Source organism: Cladosporium halotolerans (genome assembly GCF_011745625.1).
Source record: "Cladosporium halotolerans strain TM138-S3 chromosome Unknown Sca6, whole genome shotgun sequence".
Lineage (NCBI taxonomy): Eukaryota > Fungi > Ascomycota > Dothideomycetes > Cladosporiales > Cladosporiaceae > Cladosporium > Cladosporium halotolerans.
In genome coordinates, this window is record NW_027191457.1 from 729,985 (window position 1) to 753,810 (window position 23,826).

The 23,826-nt window shown below is 56.3% G+C and overlaps 8 protein-coding genes across 8 annotated transcripts; 5 read left to right on the top strand and 3 right to left on the bottom strand.

Annotated features, from left to right (window-relative positions):
• Positions 1 to 53: 53 nt before the first annotated feature.
• WHR41_02592 (uncharacterized protein) lies at positions 54 to 2,532 on the top strand (the record flags this gene model as incomplete). Its single annotated transcript, XM_069371198.1, has 3 exons — positions 54 to 1,748; positions 1,809 to 2,262; positions 2,324 to 2,532. The coding sequence occupies 3 exons, from the start codon at positions 54 to 56 to the stop codon at positions 2,413 to 2,415; spliced, it is 2,241 nt and encodes a 746-aa protein (XP_069231842.1). The 3' UTR covers positions 2,416 to 2,532.
• Positions 2,533 to 3,566: 1,034 nt separating this feature from the next.
• WHR41_02593 (uncharacterized protein) lies at positions 3,567 to 5,369 on the bottom strand (the record flags this gene model as incomplete). Its single annotated transcript, XM_069371199.1, has 1 exon — positions 3,567 to 5,369. The coding sequence occupies one exon, from the start codon at positions 5,367 to 5,369 to the stop codon at positions 3,567 to 3,569; it is 1,803 nt and encodes a 600-aa protein (XP_069231843.1).
• Positions 5,370 to 6,728: 1,359 nt separating this feature from the next.
• On the top strand, positions 6,729 to 8,921 carry WHR41_02594 (uncharacterized protein). The gene is made up of 2 exons (XM_069371200.1): positions 6,729 to 7,418; positions 7,472 to 8,921. The coding sequence occupies exons 1-2, from the start codon at positions 7,037 to 7,039 to the stop codon at positions 8,560 to 8,562; spliced, it is 1,473 nt and encodes a 490-aa protein (XP_069231840.1). The 5' UTR covers positions 6,729 to 7,036; the 3' UTR covers positions 8,563 to 8,921.
• Positions 8,922 to 9,410: 489 nt separating this feature from the next.
• WHR41_02595 (uncharacterized protein) lies at positions 9,411 to 10,960 on the top strand. Its single transcript, XM_069371201.1, has 3 exons — positions 9,411 to 9,790; positions 9,859 to 9,886; positions 9,945 to 10,960. The coding sequence occupies exons 1-3, from the start codon at positions 9,664 to 9,666 to the stop codon at positions 10,888 to 10,890; spliced, it is 1,101 nt and encodes a 366-aa protein (XP_069231841.1). The 5' UTR covers positions 9,411 to 9,663; the 3' UTR covers positions 10,891 to 10,960.
• A 3,513-nt stretch (positions 10,961 to 14,473) lies between these two features.
• Positions 14,474 to 15,221, top strand: UBI4 (Ubiquitin-like domain-containing protein; the record flags this gene model as incomplete). Its single annotated transcript, XM_069371202.1, has 2 exons — positions 14,474 to 14,495; positions 14,554 to 15,221. The coding sequence occupies 2 exons, from the start codon at positions 14,474 to 14,476 to the stop codon at positions 15,219 to 15,221; spliced, it is 690 nt and encodes a 229-aa protein (XP_069231838.1).
• An 897-nt stretch (positions 15,222 to 16,118) lies between these two features.
• On the top strand, positions 16,119 to 18,227 carry WHR41_02597 (uncharacterized protein; the record flags this gene model as incomplete). Its single annotated transcript, XM_069371203.1, has 1 exon — positions 16,119 to 18,227. One exon carries the CDS (start codon positions 16,119 to 16,121, stop codon positions 18,225 to 18,227), a length of 2,109 nt encoding a protein of 702 aa, XP_069231839.1.
• Positions 18,228 to 18,329: 102 nt separating this feature from the next.
• On the bottom strand, positions 18,330 to 20,559 carry WHR41_02598 (uncharacterized protein). The gene is made up of 5 exons (XM_069371204.1): positions 20,124 to 20,559; positions 20,037 to 20,068; positions 19,037 to 19,979; positions 18,867 to 18,974; positions 18,330 to 18,809 (listed from the first exon to the last, which is right to left on the bottom strand). Exons 1-5 carry the CDS (start codon positions 20,412 to 20,414, stop codon positions 18,477 to 18,479), a joined length of 1,707 nt encoding a protein of 568 aa, XP_069231836.1. The 5' UTR covers positions 20,415 to 20,559; the 3' UTR covers positions 18,330 to 18,476.
• Positions 20,560 to 21,444: 885 nt separating this feature from the next.
• WHR41_02599 (uncharacterized protein) lies at positions 21,445 to 23,085 on the bottom strand. The gene is made up of 2 exons (XM_069371205.1): positions 21,813 to 23,085; positions 21,445 to 21,749 (listed from the first exon to the last, which is right to left on the bottom strand). Exons 1-2 carry the CDS (start codon positions 22,845 to 22,847, stop codon positions 21,519 to 21,521), a joined length of 1,266 nt encoding a protein of 421 aa, XP_069231837.1. The 5' UTR covers positions 22,848 to 23,085; the 3' UTR covers positions 21,445 to 21,518.
• Between the last annotated feature and the right edge of the window lie 741 nt (positions 23,086 to 23,826).

The window sequence follows — 23,826 nt, forward strand, 5'->3', positions numbered from 1 at the left end:
GGCGTATAGATTATTATGATAGCCTTACACCATACGATGCGCAACCGCCCTTTATGCCTTCTGAACCCGACAGGCTTGTCGCAAAATACGTCGTGCAGCTCCCGGAACAAATTGCCGAAGATGAAACCGAAGAGGAAAAGGAGGCCGCAGAAGTCCCTGCACCTATATCATATCGTTCCGAGTTCAGACAACAGGGACAGACTATCTACACCTTCAACACGGAAAAGCCGGTGTCGGAGTTCGCAAAGAGCGTGGGAGACATCGCTTCGGTCTTTGAAGTTGTCACCGAGTTCGATTGTGATCGCTCAGAAATGACCTACATGGAATCAGCAAAGCCGGTCTTTTACATTGGATCTTTGCAGGGCCGGCGAAGATTGGACATTCGGTCACCAGCGATCGTCCGTGCCTTACAAAAGGTCGTTACTTATTGGCCAGGGTGTGATCTGAGCACGGAGGTCGTCCAAGTTGGTGAGCCATATCGACTTCTGGTGCATCACAGCAAAGAACTGCAGCAATATCAGGAAAGATCTTCTGCTTTGGTCGAGAAATGTGTGAACGAGATCAACGCGAATGAGCACCTCAGCCTACTGAAGGACTACCTCACCCAGAACATAATGCCGGAAATCGAACTGGAACTTGAGAGGAGCAGCCGTGGGTTCGCGACCTTCGAATACCTGTGGCTTCTCTTGAAACCGGGCACCGAAGTGGTTGTCAAGGCTGTGGAATCAGCGCGAAGCTTCATTCCATATCGGTGTGGTCGTGTTGTCAAGAGTGTTGAAGGGGGCCCAGGCGAATATAAAGGCGGCAAGGTGCGATCGTGGGAAATCAAGCTTTACTTTTTGTGCAACACTGGCTCGACCCTCGAGATTGTCAATGAAATACGAATGATCGAGGCGTTCGAAGGGGAGCGTGAGGTGACCTCTCTCGATATCGTCCCAGCCAATTGGCCAGGCCACCTTGTCGATGGAAAACCCTGGACAAGCATCTTGCAAGAACAGGGGAGGAAGACATTTGCCTTGGCAACCCCTCAATGCGCGCAACACACGGGTAAGGCTTCGGAATTCCCACATGATGAGCTCGACGGTCTAGTCATGATTGACATGAAGGCGTTCTATGCTCAATGTCCGGAAAAGCGACCCAAGGGTGAGCCGCTGGAGCAGCAGACCTCTGGAATACCGCATTGTGACTGCCCGACATGCATCAAGCGATCGGAAAAGCGACCAGAATCGCATCTCCACAGCTACACACATATCAAGATCGGGAAGAGCACCTTGATGGATCACCAAGCATTCATATACTCCACGTCTATATTTGGATTCCACTTCAGGACCCGATCTTGGGAGCACATCGACGTTGCAAATCTTACACCCGCACAGTTCCAGACAGACATCCTTGACACATCATTGGTCATGAAAGCTCAAAGAACTAACATGCTCAAAGCGCTGTCCAAAAAATACATGCGGTCTGCAGATGAAGTCAGTATGCAACGGGCAGAATTCTGGTCCGCCGACTTCATCGAAGGCAAGGGGAAGAGCCAGATCATTCTCCTACATGGAAGACCCGGGGTTGGAAAGACCTACACTGCGGAGTGCATCGCAGAGTACACGCGACGGCCTCTCCTGACTTTGACTTCCGCGGACATTGGAACGTCAAGTGAATATGTTGAAGACAACCTCATGTTCCACTTCACGCAGGCCCGCGACTGGGGAGCAATTGTCCTTATCGACGAGGCGGATATCTACATGGAGGTATGTCCGGAATTTAAGTGACATCAGAGAAGGATTCGGACACTTACTCGGCTGTGATAGCGGCGGTCAAACAACGATCTCGACCGCAATGGCCTCGTCGCCGGCTTTCTTCGCGCCCTCGAGACTTTCGAAGGCATGCTTTTCCTCACGACCAACCGCGTCGGCGCCTTCGACGATGATTTCACCTCGCGCATCCATGTCAAGCTTTACTATCCACCATTGCAGAATGACGACCGCCAGAAGATCTGGGAAACCTTCATCAAGAAATTGAGCCGGGAACGCATGAAGAGTATCCGCGTCACAGTGGGCGCCAAAGAGTACATCAAAGGGCCAGCAATCCGAAATCTCGACCTCAACGGCCGAGAAATCCGAAACGCCTTCCAGACTGCCGTTGCTTTGGCGGAGCATGAGCAAGTGCTTGATGAGGAAGGCACTATATGTGTCCAAGAGCATCACATCGAGCAGGTCGCCGACATGACGCGCGAATTCCAAGTTTATTTGGACGAACTTCACGGTAAGTACAATGCTAGAAGGAGGTATCATTTGGTGGGATAGCCAACTAATGTGCAACTTAGAGGGAAATGAAGGAAAGCGTGCCAAGAGAGTCTTTGAAAGAAGCGACCAGGCAGTTGATGCTTCCGGCGGAGCGGAAGGCAAGAGAACTTGAACGTGAACGCATCGAACCTAACGAGCGATCATGTCTTCTTTTTCCATACGATCCATAACGAGATTAACGACGCCACAACTTTTGCATGACCTCTTCACTAGGTCTGCGTTCGAATGATCCCACCCTAGTCACCAGTCCTTCGTTTTCCAGTCTAATAATGTGCATAAAGATCGCGAAACCTACCCAAACTTGCATGTGATGTTGAAGCAGAGGCGGGCGCCGGAAATTGATCTGTCGATCGGTCAGTCAAATGGCGGTTTACTCTCCATTCATCCACCCATCCATCAACTCATCAGTCGATTAGTCGATCAATTCTGGAAAATGGGCTGGATTGATTGATTGATTGATTGATTGATTGATTGCTTGATTGATTGCCCGTTTCCGCCGTGAAAGCAACACCACCACACGCAAACCCTGATCCGTCAAAACCGTCCCCTCACAGGCGAAAGACGTGTCCGAGCTACGATCTGGATCGTACTATACCGCTTCCCATCTACATCAAGCCGCAGCACTTCTTGCTGGCGACACGAGCTCAAGAGCACCGCGACGAGTCTCCGGGACGACCTTGACGGGTCTCGGCTTTCGCCCGGTTGGCAAGTTTTCAACCTCAAGAAACTGGGCCCTATCAGACCTACCAGAGGCAATATCACTGGGGAAACCATGAAAAACCGCGGAGCAGGCGTCTTCATGCCACGAGCGAGTCTCATTATCCAATCTCTTTCCATGCATAGTTTGACCTAGGACACGCATGCTGATGCTATTCTTCTCTCCACAATCGAACGTCCTCAGTCAACCGACGGACCGATACTTGTCCTCCATCATACGATATGGTCACCTCCAATCACCTGCTCATTCTCAACCCCCCTCACTCTCCAATCCGAATCTGAAACGAACACTTTTGTCTACCCGCAACCCCAGCCGACACAAAATCGCCAGCAAGAACGTAAAGTAAAATACTCTTCGTTGTTTTCCACCAGGGACGTACATTTCTCCGCTACTCTTACAATCAGCACACCTCACCACCCACCCACAACTCCGCCTCCACACATCCAAACCCAACCCGAGAAAAGTAAAGTGAACAAACAAGCTCCAGGCCCGCCCGCCCTCCGCGACCAGCGCTCTTTCCTCCCCCTCAATCTGCCGCGCAGCCCTCAAAACTTCCCCCTAATCCACCGCCTCCACTTCCGCCCCTTCTCCCCCCTCGCCCGCTGCTCGACGACAATCGCCCCCTTCTTCTGCGGCCCCGCACTGCCGTCCTCAGTCGCATTCGAGTTCGAGCTGGCGCTCGTGCTCGGGCCCCGTCCCGCAGCCTCCCTCTCCCTTTCGACCTCCACCTCCGGCTCAGGCTCAGGCGTCTGATTCCTCAGCCCGCTCAGCCGCTTCTCAGGCGCCGGCGTGCCCTCGCGGCTCACCTCGCGCACTTCTTCTTGCTTCCCCGCGCTCAGCAGGTCCGGGCGCCAGGTGGCGTGGGAGCGGGTGTTGTGGGCGCGGCGGTTGCTGGCGGCGCGGTGGACGAGGACGGTGGATGCGGAGTCGGCGCGCGAGCGGGCGGCGGGCTTCGGGTGCGCGGCGCTGTGGCTGGGCGAGCGGGTCGGGGACGCACTGTCGGCGTGCGTGTCGGGGAGGTGTTCGTGGGAGGAGAGGGTGCTGTTTCTGTGGTGGTTGGTGCCGTTGGTGCGCAGGCTGGGTTTGCGGAAGATGGAGGAGCCGACGGAGAGGATGGAGGCGCGCTTTTCGAGCGGCGCGGGGACGGGGGAGGCGGGGGGCGTGGAGAGCTGGGAGTGGATGCTGTTGCGGCGGGAGGAGGGGGCGGGGATCGCGGGGTGGTCGTCGTATTTGAAGTGCGGGGACCAGCCTTCGCGGAAGGAGACCCAGATGCTGGTCATTGTGATGAGGGAGCGGAGGCGGGGGTCGGTGGTGCGGAGGTCTTGCTTTGAGGTGGAGGGGTTGTTGTCGTCGGAGTCGAGGCCGTCGTCGAGGAGGGTGGGGGTTTGCTTGGGGGTTGTGGTGGGGGTTGCGGAGGCGGGGTCGGGCATTTTGTAGGTGTCGTTGATGGCGAGGGAGGTCTTGGAGAGGTTGGCGATGATCGGGTGTCGGCGGCTGTTGGGGGAGATGGTGGAGAAGTTGAAGCGCTTGGTCTCGGACTTGCTGCTGTCTTCCTTCTTGCATTTCTTGGGCACCCAGCGGACGGTCAGGCCCAGGCCGTGCTCGTCTGTCGTGAAGAATTCGTATCCGCCGTTGGCGAGCGGGTATGCCTCCCATTCCTGACCGTCCGCCATGTAGATCTTCGCCTTGCCGGCAGCGGCACCATCTTCTTTCCTTCCCTTGCAGATCAACGCGACCACATCGCGCGCCTCTTGCTCCTCCGACGGCTCCTCGCTGAAGTAGTCCTCTGCTCGGAGGATGACAAGATCGCTGGGACATAGACTGTGCTTTGCTTTGAAGACTTTTGCGGTGGCTCGTGTCAAACGAACGCTGAAGTTGGCAGATGGGATGACCTCGAATGCTGGCAGGGGCCTGGAATTGGGCGTGATTTTGTGCAGTTGAAGTAACGATCTAGGTCTTCGGTGGAATTTGTGTCTGGTCGACGATGCTGGAGGAGGGTGGCATATGCTGTAGGAGGTCTTCGGTTTGTTGCTCTTCTTGGAGCGTCGCTTGCCGTCAATGCTGCCTTCGCGAGACCCGCTCACACTGGTGCCTTGCGACTCGGGCTCGGCGAACATGATCGACCCGGTGCTTTTTGTCGGCGAGGGAGGGCCGGCGTCTTTGCCCAGCATTGAGAGTGTCGGGCGTTTCTCCGCAGCATCGTCCTGTGTTTCGTCGATGGGTTTGGGCTCCTGAGCAACGGCGAAGGGGTTGAGAGAAGCAATGAGACTGGTGGGCAGTGAAGGCACCCATCGTGCCTGCCCAAAGGAGGGTTGTTGTTGCTGCGGCGGGGCGGCGGCAGCGGCCATGATGATGTCGAATCGTAGGCAGCGTAGGGGATGTCTGCGTGCCGGGGGTGCAGGCTAGCGGAGAGCAATGGCGTGGCGGGACATGGAGAAGGGAAGTTATTGCAAGGAGACAGGCGCCGCCCACTCGCTGGCCAGCAGCAGGCTGGGCAGGTGTAGACAGTGGTGACGGCGTGGCAGCCCCCTTGGGTCGAGGCGTGCGGACTACGCTGGCTGCTGGCAGAGCGGGTGGCAGGCAATCGGATTCACTGCACCCCACAATGCGATCGGCGGTCAGCCACAGCGGCGGAGGGCGTGAAACAGGCGGCGCGACAGGGCTGGCGTGGCTGGCGGGGCGGGCTGTGCTGAGGGCGAACGAACGGTGTCCGTGGTATTTGTTGTGTGTGAGGGTAATGTGGAGGCAGTGATATGGTATGGAAACAGTAGTGGTAATGGCATGCAATACAGACAAGCAGCACGCGGTCAGCAGGACGAGGCGGAGAAGATCGAACCACTTCTTGGGCGCTGGCGGTGCTTAATGCTGCTGCACGGCGCCTTGTGCACCGCGCCCTGTTTGCGGGCTTTGCGGGCTGCTGGGCCTTTGTCGCGCGGAAGCTTCGCCCAGCTTTGTCCGCCCGGCTGCACCGGATGCCGCCTCCCGTGCCGCTTGGCATACGCACGAGATCTCATCACCACTGACACCACATCGTCGTGCATGGACGATGGACGAGATGGGCACTGTGCGCGCCGTATGGCGTGTCCGTATACATGGCGTGTTCGGGAGCCTGCCATCATAGCCCACCCTGCCACGCCGCCATCCCCTGCCCGCCGTGCCTTGCAACGCTGCCAATCTTGCCTTCTGACATCAAGCCGTGCTCACAATATCATCTGCCCAGCCCGTCGTGCCCCTCCACGCCATTTGTCTGGCTACATCACAGGTCTCGCTAAGGTCGGCACCGCGAGGGCCACAGATACAGTGCACTAATGCGTAGTAGCGCTGCTGCCGTGCCCGTGGGACAGCCCTACGCCCCCGCCCATCGCACACGGACTCGGCACACCAGGTGACCTCGCATCCGTCCAACACCGGTCGCGAGCGAAAGCGAGCTTCCTTCGCGAAGATCATCGCCTGCCTCCTCCCATCCGAGCCAGCCCGTCGGCAGCCCTCCTTGCACATCTCGTTCAGTAGCTCGATACATGCAGACGCAGATCCGCGCGGTCGCCGTCGCTGGCGCAACGACCTGCAGCGGTCGGCAGCGCGCGGCCGTATGCAGTATGCTGTGCCTGTTTGTGGCTGCCACCCAAGCTAGCCATGCATAACTCGAACAAGCATTTGACACCGCCGCAAAAGTCTTTGATGACTATACAACACTGTCTTACTACTCCGTGCCGCTGTGAAAAATTTCACTGATGCGCTGTTCGGACCCCGGCGGTGAGCTGGTTGTCGGTCCACTGGCCCAGCTTGGCATCTCCATACCGCTGCCGACCGAGGCTCGCCCGCTGCGCGATACCTCCCTTCTTTTCTGCTCTCGTTTCATTGGTACGCCCGTAAAGCAGTCTCGTTCCGCCCCAGTCCCACACTTCGACCTCTCGTGCACTAAACGGCGTCGGTGCCTGTTCCTTGCCGGCCGTGTGCTTTGACCCCATCAAGGTCGCGTCTAGACCTCCCGCTCGGCCGGACGCTTTCAGACGACATGAACATTCTCAAATCGTACACGAGTTCCACGCGCATTGGAGGTCCTGCCGTGAGGAAGTCAAAGCAGCGCGATATCGAAGCTTTGCCCAAGCCTTATCTGACATGGCTGCTTGCTTTCTTCGCCGGATGGAAGCTCTTTCTGCTGGCCGTGGCATATGCCAGTCCGGGTCCCGGATACGACACATCCGCTCAGATATTATTCGACCAGTATGACAGCTCACCGCCGTCTACTCTATCTCGCTTTATCGAGAGTCTGGTCTTGAGATTGACCAGATGGGACGCAATCTATTTTTCGTCCACTTCAGTGCGCGGCCACATATACGAACAGGAATGGGCCTTTAGCTGGTGCATGTCAAGGCTAACAGCCCTGCTGTCGAACGGTGCGTGTCCGCACCTTCCAATCGTAGACTACCAGGCTAAGTATTGTCCCCAGCATTTCCTTCCTCCCTCCACCCATCGCCCATAATCAAACACGCCCTAGCGGGCATCACCATCGCACACTTCTCCCACCTCGGCGCAGTCCTCACCCTCTACGCCCTCGTCCGCAACCTCATCCCCTCCAGCCCGTCCCGCAAACGCCGCATCGCCTTCACAGCCGCCTGCCTGCACACCGTCTCGCCCGCCGGCCTCTTCCTCTCCGCCCCCTACACCGAATCCCCCTTCGCCCTCCTCACCTTCCTCGGCCTGCACGCCTACGCCCTCGCGCAGCACCCCTCCTCCTCACCCACGCGCACATCGGCACTCACCCTCGCCTCCGGCCTCGCCCTCGCCCTCTCAACCCTCCTCCGCACCAACGGCCTCCTGCACGCCGCCCTCTTCGCCCTCGACGCCCTCTCCCTCGCCCACCGCACCCTGGCCTCCCGCACCGCAACGCTCCTCCCCCACCTCCTCAGCTCCCTGCTCGCCGGCCTCTTCCTAGCGACGGCTTTCGCCCTCCCGCAGGCTCTCGCGTACGCCGAATTCTGCCTCCCCGACGCTTCCTCGTCGCCGAGACCCTGGTGCACCGCTCTCCCGCCCAGCGTCTACTCCTTCGTGCAGAAGCACTACTGGGGCGTCGGCTTCCTGTCCTACTGGACAGCCGGCAACGCGCCGCTGTTCGCGCTCGCGGCGCCCATGCTCGCTGTCCTGCTCTTCACGGGCTGGGCTGCGGTCTTCAGGGGGAGGGATGTGAGCGCTGCCGTCCAGGCTCCTGGGAGCGGAAAGATAGCTGAAGGACAGGACGAGGAGAGGGCTGTTTTCGAGCGCGTGCTGGGCCGCTTCGCGGTGCCGCAGGTGCTGCTCGCGGGGCTGGCGGTCACGAGTTTTCACGTGCAGATTGTCAATCGGATTTGCTCGGGGTGTGTGGGCTGGTATGTTTTGGGGGCTGTGGGGGTTGTTGCTGTTGGGAATGGGGATGGGGATGGGGAGGTTGGAGGGGTATTTGGGAAGGAGAGGAGCAGGTGGGTGGAGGTCGGGGTCAGGGCCATGGTGGCGTATGCGGTTGTGCAGGGCGGGTTGTATGCGGCGTTTTTGCCGCCGGCTTGAGGGGGTGGTGGATGGGTGCGTGGGTGGAAGGGAGGGAGGCGATGGTTGGGTTGGTGTTGGTTTTATCGGTGGACGTGAGCGACCAGCGACCACAACACGACGTTGCTTCTGGCCGAAAGGAATTCCCTTACACCCTTTTCCCCATTCTGGGCTCGAAAATAGTTTAATAACAAGATGTGGAGGGGCCACACGCAGGCTCCTGCCAGAAAGACATTCGAAGTGGTGCCATACGCATCGAAAAAGTCGGAGACTTCGCGAGCAGATTCTCTGAAAAGCCCACTTTGCGATGCAGAACACCATTCGAGAGCACCGTGTCATCCAGAGCAGGCCCAGAAATCACCAAACAGCATCTCCCGCGACCCGACCTACATTTCCCCATAACCCATTCGCCATTTCCCATTCCTCACCCCAAGGCCATCGCCATTCCCCCATCCCGTGACAGTGACCACCCCTTGGCCGATTTTCCCAATCCGTCAACCCGGCCCACGTGCTCGCGAACTCCACCTCCGCTTTTCATCTCCAGACCCCGCACCGAGCCAAGTGGAGCCACTCGTGCGCGCGCGCAAGAGAAACGACTGCACTGCCCCGTGCTTGAGGATTTTACCCATTGGCACGGATCGTTTCGCGAGAACGGTGCCGACCCACAGCTGCTCGCGTCTAGTAATTCATCAGACGCGAGGAAAGATGTGCTCGTTCCACGCAAGCAAATCGCCCAGACGCCGCTGCCCGCCGGGCGCCGCCCGCTGGTGCGAGGCCGAGGCGAGGCGAGGGGCGAGGAAGGAAGGTTTGGAGCCAGAGAGAGCTGGGCTGGGCGGGCGCGGGCTGCGGGTGGGAGGGAGCATGGGGGGTGGGATGGGGTGAGGTCTGGAGAGTGGCCGCTTATTATATGACCTGCGGCCGTCATGCGGCGCGGCCTGGCTGGGGATCTGGGCGTTCACTTTGTGCTTTGACAGCTTCACTTTGTGGCGGCTTTGTCTGTTCACTTGATTGCGCTTACTCGCTCGATTGACCGCCTACTGTACCCAGCTGGAGTCGGGAAAGTCTGTGGTGCTGGAAACAAGACTTGAGTCGAGTGTTGCGACGCGCCATTGAACAAGCAGGATGCGTGCTGCGCGGTACTATGGAAAGGAGGATGTGCGGATTGAGAATGATGTGCCGCCTCCTCCTCAGCAGCTCGGCGAGGGCATGGTGCGGATAAAGCCTGCGTTTGTGGGAATCTGTGGCACTGGTATGTTTGCCACCGAGACGACGACTGGACGGCCCACTGGTAAACATCTACTGACGATGTCCCACTAGATCTACACGAATACTTCGCCGGACCCAAGTGAGACCACCTCTCATCATCCCCCCAAACCATCACCCAACTAACCCACCACCTCCAGTTTCTCCCCCAAAACCCCCCACCCAATCACAAAAGAAACCCTCCCCATAACCATCGGCCACGAATTCAGCGGCATAATTCTCTCCCTCGGTCCCAAACCCCCACGCCACCTGCGCCCGGGCATGAAAATCGCCATCCGCCCCTCAATCTACTGCGGCGCCTGCCCCGCCTGCAAGCTCGGCGCCGAAAACGCCTGCCCCTCCGGCGGCTTCGTCGGCCTCTCCGGCGGCGGCGGCGGCATGAGCGACGAGCTCATCCTGCCCGCCGAAGCCTGCCACCCCCTCCCGAGCAGCATCGGGCTCGACATCGGCGCGCTCGTCGAGCCCCTCGCCGTCGCCTGGCACGCCGTCAACGCCTCGCCGATCGCAGACTACGCCCCGGGGCCCGACGCGGGCGCCAAATGCCTCGTCCTCGGCGGCGGGCCCATCGGCCTCGCCGTCTGCCAGGTCCTGCAGGCCCGCGGCGCTGCCAAGGTCATCATGAGCGAGATCAGCGCCAAGCGCCAGCACTTCGCGCGCCAGCTGGGCGCCAGCAACGTCCTCGACCCGCGGCAGTTCGACATGGTGGCTTCCGCGCGGCAGCTGACGGGCGGCGCGGGGCCGGACATCGTCTTCGACTGCGCGGGCGTGGCGGCGTCGCTGGAGACGGCGTGTCGGGCCGTGAGGGTCAGGGGCTGGGTGGTGAACGTGGCGATTTGGGAGGAGAGGGTGCCGTTTGATCCGAATTGGTTGGTGTTCAGGGAGGCGAGGTATTCGGCTGTGCTGGGGTATCAGAGGGAGGATTTCGACGGGGTGATTGAGGCGTTGGCGGACGGGAGAATAAAGCCGGAGAAGATGATTACGGCGCGGATTGGGCTGGAGGATCTGGTCGAGCAGGGGTATGGGGCGCTGAAGGGGGAGCGGGAGAAGCATGTGAAGGTGCTGATCGATATGAGCATTGGGGCGTGAGGGGGGAAAGCTGTGACTGAGCGTTCTTGAATTCCGGGATTATGACAATTCGATGTCCCGTTTCCTCACAGCCGTCTTAAATCGCTGCGTGCCCTTTGACATACTGTCCAGTGCACCGCACTCCAGTAGGCGCCCCCCTACCCACCTCGACCCATCCTCTCACAACACCCCCTCAACGCCTCCCCCACCGCCTCCAAAACAGGCTGCACCTCAAACTCCAAGCTCTCATGCACGCTCTCCCCCAACTCCCTCACAGCCCTCCAATGCGCTTCCAGCTCCGCCGCCCTCTTCTCCCACCCCCTCCTCCTCTCACCATCAAGCACAACAACATACCCCCACCCCAAGCGATCCAACCCCCCCGCCCTCCTCACCGCCCACCGCCTCAACCCCACCATGCCCTCCCTCCCCGCCCCCCTGCCCGTCAGCCTCAGCGCGACCACCAACCCCCCGTTCGCGCGCAGCGCTCTCAGCTCGCTCGGGTACAGCGAGCCGATCCAGCGGACCAGAGGGCGGAAATCGTAGTCTGTGACGTGCGCTTGGACGGGCGCGCGGGAGAGCAGGAGGGAGCGGGACTCGGCGTGGGTTTGGCGGGAGGTGAGGAGGAGGGCTGGAGGGTGGGGGGTGAGGGTTGGGTGGAAGAGGTGCAGGGTGGGGGATGAGGTGGCGGCGAGGAGGAGAATGTGGGTGCGGAGTTCGGGGGGGGAGGGTGTGGAAGGTTGTTGGGTCTTTTTTGGGGGATGTTGATGATGGCGTTGATGTTGTCGGATTTGGGGCCGTGGTGGCGGTGGTGGTGGCTTGCTGCTTGCTGTTGCGGCGGAGCTTTTTCAACATCTTGTCGTCTTGTTACATTTCGAATGCTCGTCGACGGTGTTGAATGGGTTGAACTGAACAGGGATGGCTCTGATGTATTTACAAATGATGGCTTGGAGGAGGTTTCAATGCGAGCTTGGTGGCGAACCGTCCAGATCGACAGCTCGACGCGGGGACGATGACCACCACTTCGACTTCACGGTTTGCGTCTTTGCTTCTGCCCTCAGGAGAGATTGTGATACGAGATCGATATGATTGAGAAATTTGTTGATGTTGTTGGTAACCCACAGCCACGTGTAAACCCACGCCAGGCCAGAGTTGACTTCACGGGTGCTCAAAGTACGGGTACCGATGGGACCGTACGTGCAGTAGACAGGCTGACCATTGCGACTTGCTGGTCAGATCACTTGTATGGTCATACAGAGTCATCGCAGGATTCTGGTCATATATCCCGATAATGCGGATTGCTCGCTGAGTGTTACACAATCGAAGCATCCTCATTGCACTGAGCTATGCAATTTACTTTCCGCGGAGTGGTAAGCATCAACAGGCACGACAAGCAATTCCCCCGATAGCGACAGATAATATTTTGATAACGACAATGCTGCTGCTCCGTTGATTTTGTCAAGCTTCTTGCTCGTTGTACTCACTCTCATCGATAATGGCACCGATACTGATCCCCTGGGGCGTTGCGCCAAAAACGCCGCGATTGAGCTCGGCCAAGAACACGGAAAACATAATAAACCGCGTGCCAATCACGGAGGAATACTCAGGACTCACCAGCGACGCTGCCGCTTTAAAACAATCTATGAGGCTGCCGTCTTCTCCGGGAGCGCACGGCTTGCCGCGCCCAGTGCCCTACCCTGATTGGTATATCAGCCACTCCGAGGGCGGCGACGTTGGCAAAGGCGATGAGGCTACTGTGCAAAACTTGTCAGAAGGACTCAACACCCAGTCGGACCAGTCAATCCCAGACGCTAAGCTTCCGGGATCCGATGAGTCCACTGCAACCCAACCTAGAGTTCCGGAAAAGGATCATGCTCACAGTGCAGGCGACCATGAGTTTAAGCAAGGCTGGAGCGATACGCCACCATACAGAAGCCGCCCCACGAAGGTCCCTCGTGCGGTCCCAGCTCAAGACCCATGCGACCCTTTTCAATTCGTCCAGCAGACTCCTGAAGGATATCCTAGTCGCTTCGATGTCGGGAGCGGGACCATGAGACCAAGGATGGACGGAAATGCAACTGCGTGTGGACAGGGACAATGGCGCGTACAGCCGCTCGTTGTACGTGACCTTTCCGTGGCCAACGAGTCTACGAGTGCGCATGGTGGCCAGAGGCAGTGGGAACATCGCCTTGTAGAAGGCGTCACTCGGACTTTCGCTGCCTTCATATTCTTCATGCTGATTGTGGCTCTGTGTTCTATGACCGTGAAGTTATTTCGAATTAGGAAAGCGAAGAAACTCAAGCAGCGACTCGAGGCGGAGAGGTGGGAGATGGAGATGACGCTGAAAGCTTGTGGACACTGATTGACAGGGTGAGAAGACTCTGCAAGATAGGAACTCGTCAAGGAGTATAATATACCATACGAATCCGAATTGACCTGCTCAATCCACACCTTGAAGCACCGATGGTTGCTGCAATTGTTGGCTCAGAGATACGAGTTCAATGTTGCGCGAATCTTGCTCCAAGTTCGAGAAATATCGAACGCTGGTATCATCGGCTCGTGGACTGTGAAAAAGCGATTCATCGCAGGCAAGGTGCCGAAGGGCGTTCTATCAGATTGCCGACGCGATGTGTCTCACATTGGCACGCGAGAGATTCGCAGTGGCTGCAGAGCCGCACTTGAAGCAGCAAAGTCTTCGTCTTGTGTTCGTGCCTCCTTGCAACGGCGCAATACCAGCTGATGGTCACGAAATGCAAGCCCAATATCCTTACTGTTGAAGGAGGCGCCTGGACCGTGTGGGCATTTATTCACATCATGATGTCAATTTTTGGTGTTGAGAATCTACTGAAAATTGATGGCGAGACATCATGGAACGAGCCGTAGTGGTACCGTAGCTTATCAGTTGTCGGAGTCTCAAAGAGGATAGCGAAGCGAAGCGTCTTCGGTGATCCATTTTCGTCAACTTTCAAAAACAGCATAATTGCCTCCATGAACCATCAAGGCAGACAGCCTGCCACCATAGGCCAAAATCTCTGCACAGAGACTCTCCGCTTTGAGGCGTTGTTGGGCAGAGTACGGTATAGTACGTATTCAAGCATTTCTGCGCGATTGCCGGGCAACGGCGCCACCACGTTGGTTGATAAGCCTAGCTGCATGTGGTGACTGGCTGGCGCGGGGCGTCCTTCACTGCTGCAGCCGTGCTAAGTTTCTTCACTGATGATTGTCGCATATCTCGATGATCCAGGCGGCGTCGCAGGTGAATTCGGTGGCGTGTGCCTGAGATTTGCCACTCAGCGCCCAACAGCGGCGGTGTTGTTGTTGATGAATCACATTCACTTGCGCCTCGGGAAGTGACGCGAAGCTTCCGTAATCGGCCTTTGGTCTAGCCGACGCGCACGGACTCTGGCAAGCAGGCGCGCATGACGCTCAGGCTCAGCCACTCGCCGTCTGCCTGAGCTGCAAGCACCACCTTAAGTAGCCGCTCACCTTCCACTCACCAACCTCTCTCTTGCAAACACTCTCCGCAACACCCACCACCCTCTCTTGATCTTGACCAGCAACATCCATCAACACCACACCAAACCCATCAACCTGAACCACTACAATCATGCAGATCTTCGTCAAAACCCGTGAGTTGACCCCGCTCCGCCGACATCAAAGTGGCAACACCGACTAACATCGTCGCAGTCACCGGCAAGACCATCACCCTCGAGGTTGAATCCTCTGATACCATCGACAATGTGAAGAGCAAGATCCAGGACAAGGAGGGCATTCCTCCGGACCAGCAGCGTCTTATCTTCGCCGGCAAGCAGCTGGAGGACGGCCGTACCCTCTCCGACTACAACATCCAGAAGGAGAGCACCCTCCACCTTGTCCTCCGCCTGCGTGGTGGTATGCAGATCTTCGTCAAGACCCTCACTGGCAAGACCATCACCCTTGAGGTCGAGTCCAGCGACACCATCGACAACGTCAAGTCTAAGATCCAGGACAAGGAGGGCATCCCTCCCGACCAGCAGCGCTTGATCTTCGCGGGCAAGCAGCTTGAGGATGGTCGCACTCTCTCGGACTACAACATTCAGAAGGAATCCACGCTCCACTTGGTGCTCCGTCTCCGTGGTGGTATGCAGATTTTCGTCAAGACTCTCACCGGCAAGACTATCACGCTCGAGGTTGAATCATCAGACACCATCGACAACGTGAAGTCGAAGATTCAGGACAAGGAGGGTATCCCGCCTGACCAGCAGCGCCTTATCTTCGCTGGTAAGCAGCTCGAGGACGGCAGGACTCTGTCCGACTACAACATCCAGAAGGAGTCTACCCTTCACTTGGTGCTGCGTCTGCGTGGCGGCCAGTAAGCGACTCGGCATTCGATGTTCACGACGGAGTTTTTACGGACATGACAGTTTTGGGATGGCCGCCCGGTGTGGCAAGCTGATTAAATGACACTTTCTTGAAATAGCTTTACGAATTCAATCACCCTGTAAATCGTGGGGTTTGACTTGCTCTCTTTACATTACCTTCGCCTCTTTGTTTTGATCTTCTCACGCTCGGTGAATGCGACGTCCATGACGCCAGCTCCACAACGCTTGTTGATGCTCCACCGTGCCCCGGAGATCCGCTCAACCGTTGCGAGCGAAGTGGACCGCTCCACCGCCCATTTGCCGGAGGGAGCGGCATCCTATTGATCAACGTCCAATAGATGAGGCACGAGGATCGCTAAATCATGATTTCGAAGAGTAGATACGTGTTTCAATCTCGAGCCCACCGTCGCGAAAGTATCAAATGCGACGTTCCCTAGTAAGCTTCTGCAGGCCTGACGAGGATGCTATGCGCCTTGCCTTGAACTTGTGTACGATGCCCGTCTCTCCAAACATGTCCTGACTCGACAATTGCATTTTAGATATGCCATCTATAGAATTTTTGGTTTGTACTTGTGACCCAACTTTGCTATGAGTATCTTCTGCCATCGTTCTGCGTGATTTCTGATATATCATGTATGCGCGAGAGCATGCAAATCGGCCTTTGCCAAGACTTCCGATCATTCACAGACGCCGATCGCGCTGGCACATGCCAGACCAAACGTCGTGATGCACAAAGCACCTTTCGGAGTGAAAGCTACCACTTCTTTAATGCACTATTTCTGGGAAATTCGCCGATACCAGTGTTAGATGATCCTGGAGCCTAGGTCTTGCGGGAAAATCCAACTCGAATACCGAAATCATACACAATCATGAGCAACACTGCCAACACGGATGCCTTCCTACTTCTTTCACCTCAAGCTTGAGCTATATCCAGCACCAGCTCAATCTCAAGTGAGGCGCCCGGGGCATACTATCAACCACAGGAGTCATACGTTCGTCCCTGTGCCTGGATCGGATATCTTCACCACCTCGCTACCAGCCCACAAAACGGCAAAGTGGTCCTCCTACTCATTCCCCAAGCGACCTACAACCGCCGACGGCTCGTCAACTTCTGGCAGTGACTTCTCGTCCTCGCCGCGACGAGAAGTACCAACAGGGAATAGCGAGTCGCATGGTGACGCCCTGCTCCTACCAGAGAGGAGTCTGAACCTGCAACATCTGCCTCCGTCGCCCGCGCTCAATCCAGCCAAATTGTCGAACGAAGTGGCGGCAGAGGATTGGCGATACGGCGCTGTATCTATTGAAAGTATAGACATGGAGGCGCACGCGGGAAACAAGGCGAGCCCGGCCAAGGGCTCAAACAGCGGATTGCACACAAAAGCGCTGTACCTGCCCTCAGATCCGAAGACGACCGAGGTGGGCTGGGGCGTGGTGCATCTATATCGCGATGCGGAAGAGACAAGTGCGTTGGAAGGAGACAACAGTGCGCGCAAGAGCTTAGAGCAGAGCGGACAAATGAACAAAGACGAGGTTTTCGATCCGGAGGATTGTACTACCCTGTGTATCCTGGCCGTGCCTTCTTGGATGATGCCTTCGGATTTGCTTGGTTTTGTCGGAGACCAGACACGTGAGGACGTGACTCACTTCCGCCTGATAAGAACGGGAAGGGCGAACAAATACATGGTCTTGATGAAGTTCCGTTCGGCCAAGAAGGCGAAGGAATGGCAAAAGGCGTACAACGGACGGCTTTTCAGCGCTGCCGAGCCGGAGAACTGCCACGTTGTCTTCGTCAAGAGTGTGGAGTTTCTGGGCCCCGACGAGCCGGACGTGGGCAGCTTTCCGCAATATGCAAACGACCCATTCACACCCGCAGTGAGGTCCAGCGGTGCCTCAAAATCGATGTCAAGTAAACCGCTTGCGCCTCCTCCGCCAAACCTACTAGAGCTGCCAACGTGTCCCGTCTGCCTCGAACGCATGGATGAAACGACCGGTCTCCTCACCATCCTTTGCCAGCACGTCTTCCACTGCGCCTGCCTGGAAAAGTGGCGTGGCTCAGGATGCCCCGTGTGCCGCTACACTCACTCGCCCTCCTACACATTCCCGTACCCGCGACCCTACGGCACCAACGCCGACGACGACTCCGAACCCATGTGCTCCGTCTGCGCCTCCACAAGCAACATCTGGGTCTGCCTGATCTGCGGCAATCTCGGCTGCGGGCGCTACGACTCCGCGCACGCCTACGCCCACTACGAAGCCACGAGTCACTGCTACGCCATGGACATCTCGACCCAGCACGTCTGGGACTACGCCGGCGACGGCTACGTGCACCGCCTGATCCAGAGCAAGCCCGACGCCCGCCTCATCGACCTGCCGTCCTCCGGTCAAGGCCGCCAGCGCCACGAGAACGAGGCCTTTCGTTCAGAGGGCGGCGACAGCGTGCCCCGCGAGAAAATGGAGAGCATGGCCGCCGAATACACGTACCTGCTGACGTCGCAGCTCGAAGGGCAGCGTCGGTACTTCGAGGAGCAGGTCGAGCGCGCGGTCGACAAGGCGTCGCAGGCCTCCGTGCGCGCGGACGAGGCGGCGGCGCAAGCGCAGAAGTCGGCTGGCGAAGCGGCGCGCAGTAGGCAGGATCGCGAGGAGGCTGCTGTTGCGCTGGGGAGGGTGGAGAAGGCGCTGGAGCGCAGCGAGAAGGCGCGCGAGAAGTTTGAGAAGCTCGCGCGCGACATGTCTGGGCAGCTAAGGGAGGAGAAGATCATGAATGAGGGGTTGTTGAAGCGGATTCGGGCGGCGGATGAGAAGGCTGAGAAGGCGAAGGGGGAGGCCGAGAAGGCCGCGGCGGAGAAGAAGGAGTTGGAGGAGATGAATAATGATCTGACGATGTTTATAAGTAGCCAGGAGAAGGTCAAAGAATTGCAGGCGGCAGGCGAGGAGGTGGTGGAAGGTGGGAGTGGGGTTGTTGAGGGGCCGAAGAAGAAAGGAAAGGGGAAGAGGAAATAGAGGTGACGGAATGGTTGCATTAAGTATGGCGTTTTGCATAAAGATACCCTGAGAAATGAGATTATACTATGAGTGTCAAGGGCATTTGGATCTCTATCTCGGACTTTGAGTCTCGTGTTGGTAAAAGATTCTCGTTGAATCTATGCTAGTATGGTATAGGATATCTGTTCAACCTGAATGACAAGCTGAAATGCTTTCACAAATTTCTCGACATACTACCTGGGAGGCTGTCAAAGCTCAGAGCCAGACTTAGCGTCCCATCTCGTAGTTGTCCAACATCTCTCTCGGCGCCGAACTCAGCCTCCTACCCTTCCTCTCGTTCCGCTCCGTCTCCAAGCCCTTCGCGAACTTCGATGCCTCTCGGATCTGCGGCCCCTTCCAGTAGATGATGTACACGGGGATCAACACGACAAAGGCCAGGCAGCCAAGGATCGTCGAAGCATATTCGACTTCAAAGCCGCTGCCTTGACCGATATTGGTGTATAAAGGTGTCGAGTACATTGCGGCAATACCGGCGAGGAAGTCACGGGCGAATCCGTTGCCTCCTGTGGCTGAGGCGGAGTACACGCCGTATGCAGCGACCTAGATGGTATTGATCAGCGAATGCTCTTTTCATAGTAAGAGCCTAATTCTGCTTACCATGTAGTCGATAGTACTCATGTAAATTGCATAATTCGCTATTGCGATCATGGCGGAGAAGAACATTGGGCCAAACCAGTGTACTTGAGGCGGGCCGAGAGATGTCCACTAAGACGAGGTCAATACCATTTGTCCATGATAGAAAACCATTCGAGGACCGGTGAACTTACAGCAAAGCCAAACAGGCCGAAGAATTCAAGCGGCGCAAGGTACAACAGCCAATACAAGCGCTGTTCAGGCTGCAGAGATCCCTTCTCTTTAATCGTCCTACGGTCCCTGGCGATCCACGGAAAGTAGCTGGCGTATGCGATGAAGTATCCGACATTAATTGGAATGAATGCCCAGGCGATCGCCAGAGTACCGAAACCCCATTTCTCGAAGACAGGGTGAAATCCCTCCTGGAAAGTGAAAATGAGGGCGTCACTGAACCCAGACAGGAGAGAACAGCTCAAGACGATCGGTTCGCGAAAGAACATCTCAAAAGGTCTGGCCCAGGTGATGGCGAATTCTTTGGCGCTGACGCGAGGTTTCTTGACTTCGTTAGGGCCCCAGATCTCTTCACCGTTCTTTCTCCTACGTTTGGCTTCGCGGTCCATGATGATGGTTGATCTCGACTCCGGCATGAAGAAATGAATGGCTTGGACGGCGCCACCGAAAATGAGTTGCACCCAGAAGTTCCACGCTAGAGGCAAGAACCTTGTGATGGGGCCGGCAACAACTGGGCCAATGGAGGTTCCGAGCACGGAGCTCAAGACGACATAGGCGACGGCGTATTGCTGATCATCCGCCTGGTATAGATCCGCAACCATGCCGATTGTGACAGAGCCACCGGCGGTACTGAGACCTCCGAGACCACGAGCTACGATCAAAGAGCCGAAGTTTGGTGCTAATGCGGCAAGAATCTGCCAGATGTTGATCAAGAAGAGTGATGCTTGCAAGATCCTCCAGCGACCGAACTCTTCACTCCAAGGTGCCCATAGTTCGCATCCAAAGGCGTAAAGGACCAGGAAGATCATTTGGTTGACTCTTGCGGCCTGTTCGCTAACACCGTACTCCTCCGCAATGAGTGGCACTGCAGAAGGAAACACGCTAGTGTTGAAGTTCATCGACACTCTGTAAAAAGCGTAAGCATCACACCGACAAATTAAACGATGAATGGTGCAATCTTACTGTACCGAGAAGATCGATGTCAAGAGCATCCACTGTGATCGATCAGCCGCAAGCTCTTTCATCCGAAACATTCTCACGATGCATTACCTTCTTCCAAGAAGGCCATTGATAACCCAACTTGTCCCAGCAATCCTCTTCTTGCATAATACGTTTGCCATCGTCGGTGTGTGTCTGAGGGTGACTAGCTCTATGCGATAATGCAGCGAGACTACCGCCTCGCGAGGCTCTAGGGTGTTCATTGAACTCTGTCCGTTCAGGCGAAGAAGACTCCTCGCCCTTCTCTAGATCTCGGCCGGCCTTCTCGGCAGTCTCCGCTGTATGCTGCGAGCCGCTAGAGCGTCCGGCAATATCGCCCTTCTCGCTGGGTTGCGAAACCATGATAACGAAGAGAAATGGTGCAAGAAAGACGCATGGATGACCTCAAAGAGACGAAACTCCGCAGAAGGAAGATAGCATATATAAACGACAGTACCTAGACGGACAATCGACTCCGCCACGCTCTTTCGGTCGTATCGATGACCCTGCAGTGCGTATCTGCCGCATGCTCCTTCACATATGTCATCGTCGGGGAGCGCGGTTCCAACTCCGATCGACCCGATGTTAGCGATGGCCCCGTGGCACGAGTGGACAACACTCCAGCAAAATAACGGGCCAGGACGAAACGCCGTTGAAATCCGATGGACTTAGGCTCTGATAGCCAATCTCATCATGCCATGGACAATCCTATATCATCTGGTCCGTGGATCTGACTCGGTTACAACGACCAGGACTTAGTCCATATCGTTGACTTCAATGCTGAGGCCCAGAGACCGTGCTCGCTACCGAGAGGCTTTGCTTGAGGCTTCGCTAGGCAAGACCTGACAAGGTTATTGTGATCGCGATCGACGCCTCTTGGGGAACGCCAGATATGCCTTGGCTGATGGCAAGCAGCGGGCACTCCACCCGGATTGCCCGATCAGAGTTCCCGTAAATACGGGTCCTTCCGAAGGTTCTCAAAATTGTAGAGACAAGGCGCTGGAATGTTTTTGATGATGATACTTCGCATGCTGTTCGAAAGGCGAGCTACGTTCACCCTGTTGATCCTTCGGGGATTTTGTTTCTACCCTGCTGCAACAGCGTTCGCTATCGATTTTGCTGCGGAGCCACGCCTCACGGGCTTTCTCACTGCTTTCGATGAGCGAGCTTTCGCAAGTTGTGGCGAGGTTTGGCGCAGGCGTGGCGTTGGGGGATCGTCGGTGGTTGCAGAGCCGCGTAGACGGAGGTGCTTCACGTGAGATGTCTGTTACATCATGGTGCTGTCAGAGCTTCGACTTGTCATCTGCACATTCCTGTCAATTATCACGTGCGCAAGCGTACCGCATCATTACAATTGCCTAAGTCAACAAGGGTATATCCGAATGCAACAGCTCGGCACAAAGCTGCAAAATGCCTTGTGCCGCATTGGCACTCATTCGTCTCAGCGAAAGAAATACAATGTCTTCATCATGCTGAGAACTTGCCCCAGCCAAGGTTCGCCATGTCCTTGTCCTCATCTTTCCCAGGCCACATTATCTTTCCTCTCCAGAATGCTTGAATGTGTGCCACCGCGGTGATGAGCCACATGATGACAAGAAATATAGTGAATGCGCTGCAGATGCCATTGATCCCAGGACTTGTGAGAGCTTTGCCTACTTGAATGGCAGCCAGTGTGAGACCAGCGTTGGGAAAGATGAACTGATCCAAAAACGTTAGCAATCCGAGTATTCACGAATGTCAGGTGCTTATGGAGATACTCACTGCCCACCAATTAAGAGTGAACGACATCTTCCGGATACCCGCCAATACGGCCACAGAGCTGATGCAGAAGAACCAGAACGCGAACAGTATTACAAAAATCCCCCCCATGGTGCCAATGACTTTAACGATGTCTCCGTCTGGAACATCATTGGATGTAAACGCCTTCGTGTTTAGAATGTTCGGGGCTTGCGTGCCCAAAGATACCAAGCCAGCCGCGGTGTAGCCAGCCGGCCCAACGGAGACGTACATGCCTGGACGTGTGGACGGTGCCGGTAATGCACTGGTCATGAGCCTCTGCATGTACATGTTGTACATCATGAGGGCAACAATCCACGCAAGTCCCTGCAACATTACTGCGCCTACCCACATCGGCAGCGCGTGCCCGCGGGGCTGACTCGGGATCATCGTACCCGCCATAGGACCAATGACAAGCAGAGGGTAAATCGGAAAGATCCAAGCTGGAACAGCGTCGGTGATTTTGAGCCTCTCCTCCTGGAACAAGACGAAATATTGGCCTATTGCAACGACCAAGACGACAGCGCAGTAAATCCAGAACAGCGCATTGAGTGCGCTAATCAGCCACGGGCCGGTGTTTGGAACGCCGTACGACTGCATGCAGTTCAGTAAGAGAGAGATAGAAACCCAATATGAGCCGAAGAACAGTCCTTCAACCGGATGGTGTAAGGAAGCAAGAAATCTTTTAGGGAACCAGAAAGCTCTCAAGAACATCGCCACGTTGAAGGTTGCGAAAAGGACCAGGTCGAGAATGAAAAATATTTTGCCAATGGTCTGCAGACCGTCAAACTTATTCGGTGTCTGTCCGAGTACAACAGCGAGAGCGCCTGTCGACATCGTCGATGCGAACCATGGCCAAGTGAAGTGCGCGATTCGGTCTTTGAAGCTCGCGCTGTCTGGTGGATTGGATTCGAAAGGATTTGATTGTTGGTTTTCGTTCTTTTCCAGATCATTGGCGCCCTCTGTGCTCCCTTGCATCCTCCCATCGCCTGTGCGGCGTGTTACGAGATCCCTTTCCATATTATACAGTCTCGTGATGTGTCAAGATTAGGTGTATTGTCGCGACGAGGCCTGCTCGTCAGTGTCTCTCAATTTATGAAAAAGAGTTTTCGTATTTTGTTCGCATATTAGACCTCAAGCAACGGATTGCACGCGCTGGTGGCGCATCCGCTGCGTTTTGTTTTTCTGCGTCACGGCTATACACGTCCGCGGGTGCACAGATCTCTTCCAACTTCCCCTCCAGAAATTGGATCATCTAGGTTCGGTCGCGGCAAACCTGGCTGCCAAGCCGGATCGGATGGATCGCTTGTGGGCCATCTGAACCTCCATCTGCTCCGTGGCATCTGCCTCTAGATCTTTTCAGAAGGCTCGCATCATAGTGAACTGTGCGGCCCGCGGTGATTGCGCCATTCCTTTATAATGTTGGCGAACCATAGACTTCTGGTGCCCTTCTACTGAGCATTATAACAGCGCTGTCAGAGATCTGATCCGGATCAGCGAAACTCCTGCGCCGTTGGCTCCAGTCCAAGCGAGGTTTGGACATACGTCATACTCGATGACACCAGACGCTACTGATGTATCCAAGTTCTTGCGATCCTTGGTGGGAGAACACTTGAGGTCTGGATTGGCGGTGCCGTTGCATGAAAGCTAAGCGCTTTATCAAATACAGCTTCGCCAATGCTCGGCTGCGACCAAATTTCGTTTCGTGGCGCGTGTACGTCGACGAGAAAGGCCTCTGAACAGATCCAAACAGGGCGCGAGACGTCTCTTCGGGACTCGGCTCGCGCGCAGGCGTAGGGCTGCGTTGGGCTGAAGCATGACTCGCGCCAGCCACGTCTTACGCAAGGCTGTGGGACGAGGATCGCGTCACAATCTCCTTGGAAAGCAAGTTTTTTGTCAAATTACGTTTTGGGAATCGCTTCTTGCGCGCTGCAAACCACGAATGATATCAACCAACGACTTGAAAAATCGTGTCGATTCTGTCAGGTTCCTACGTGAA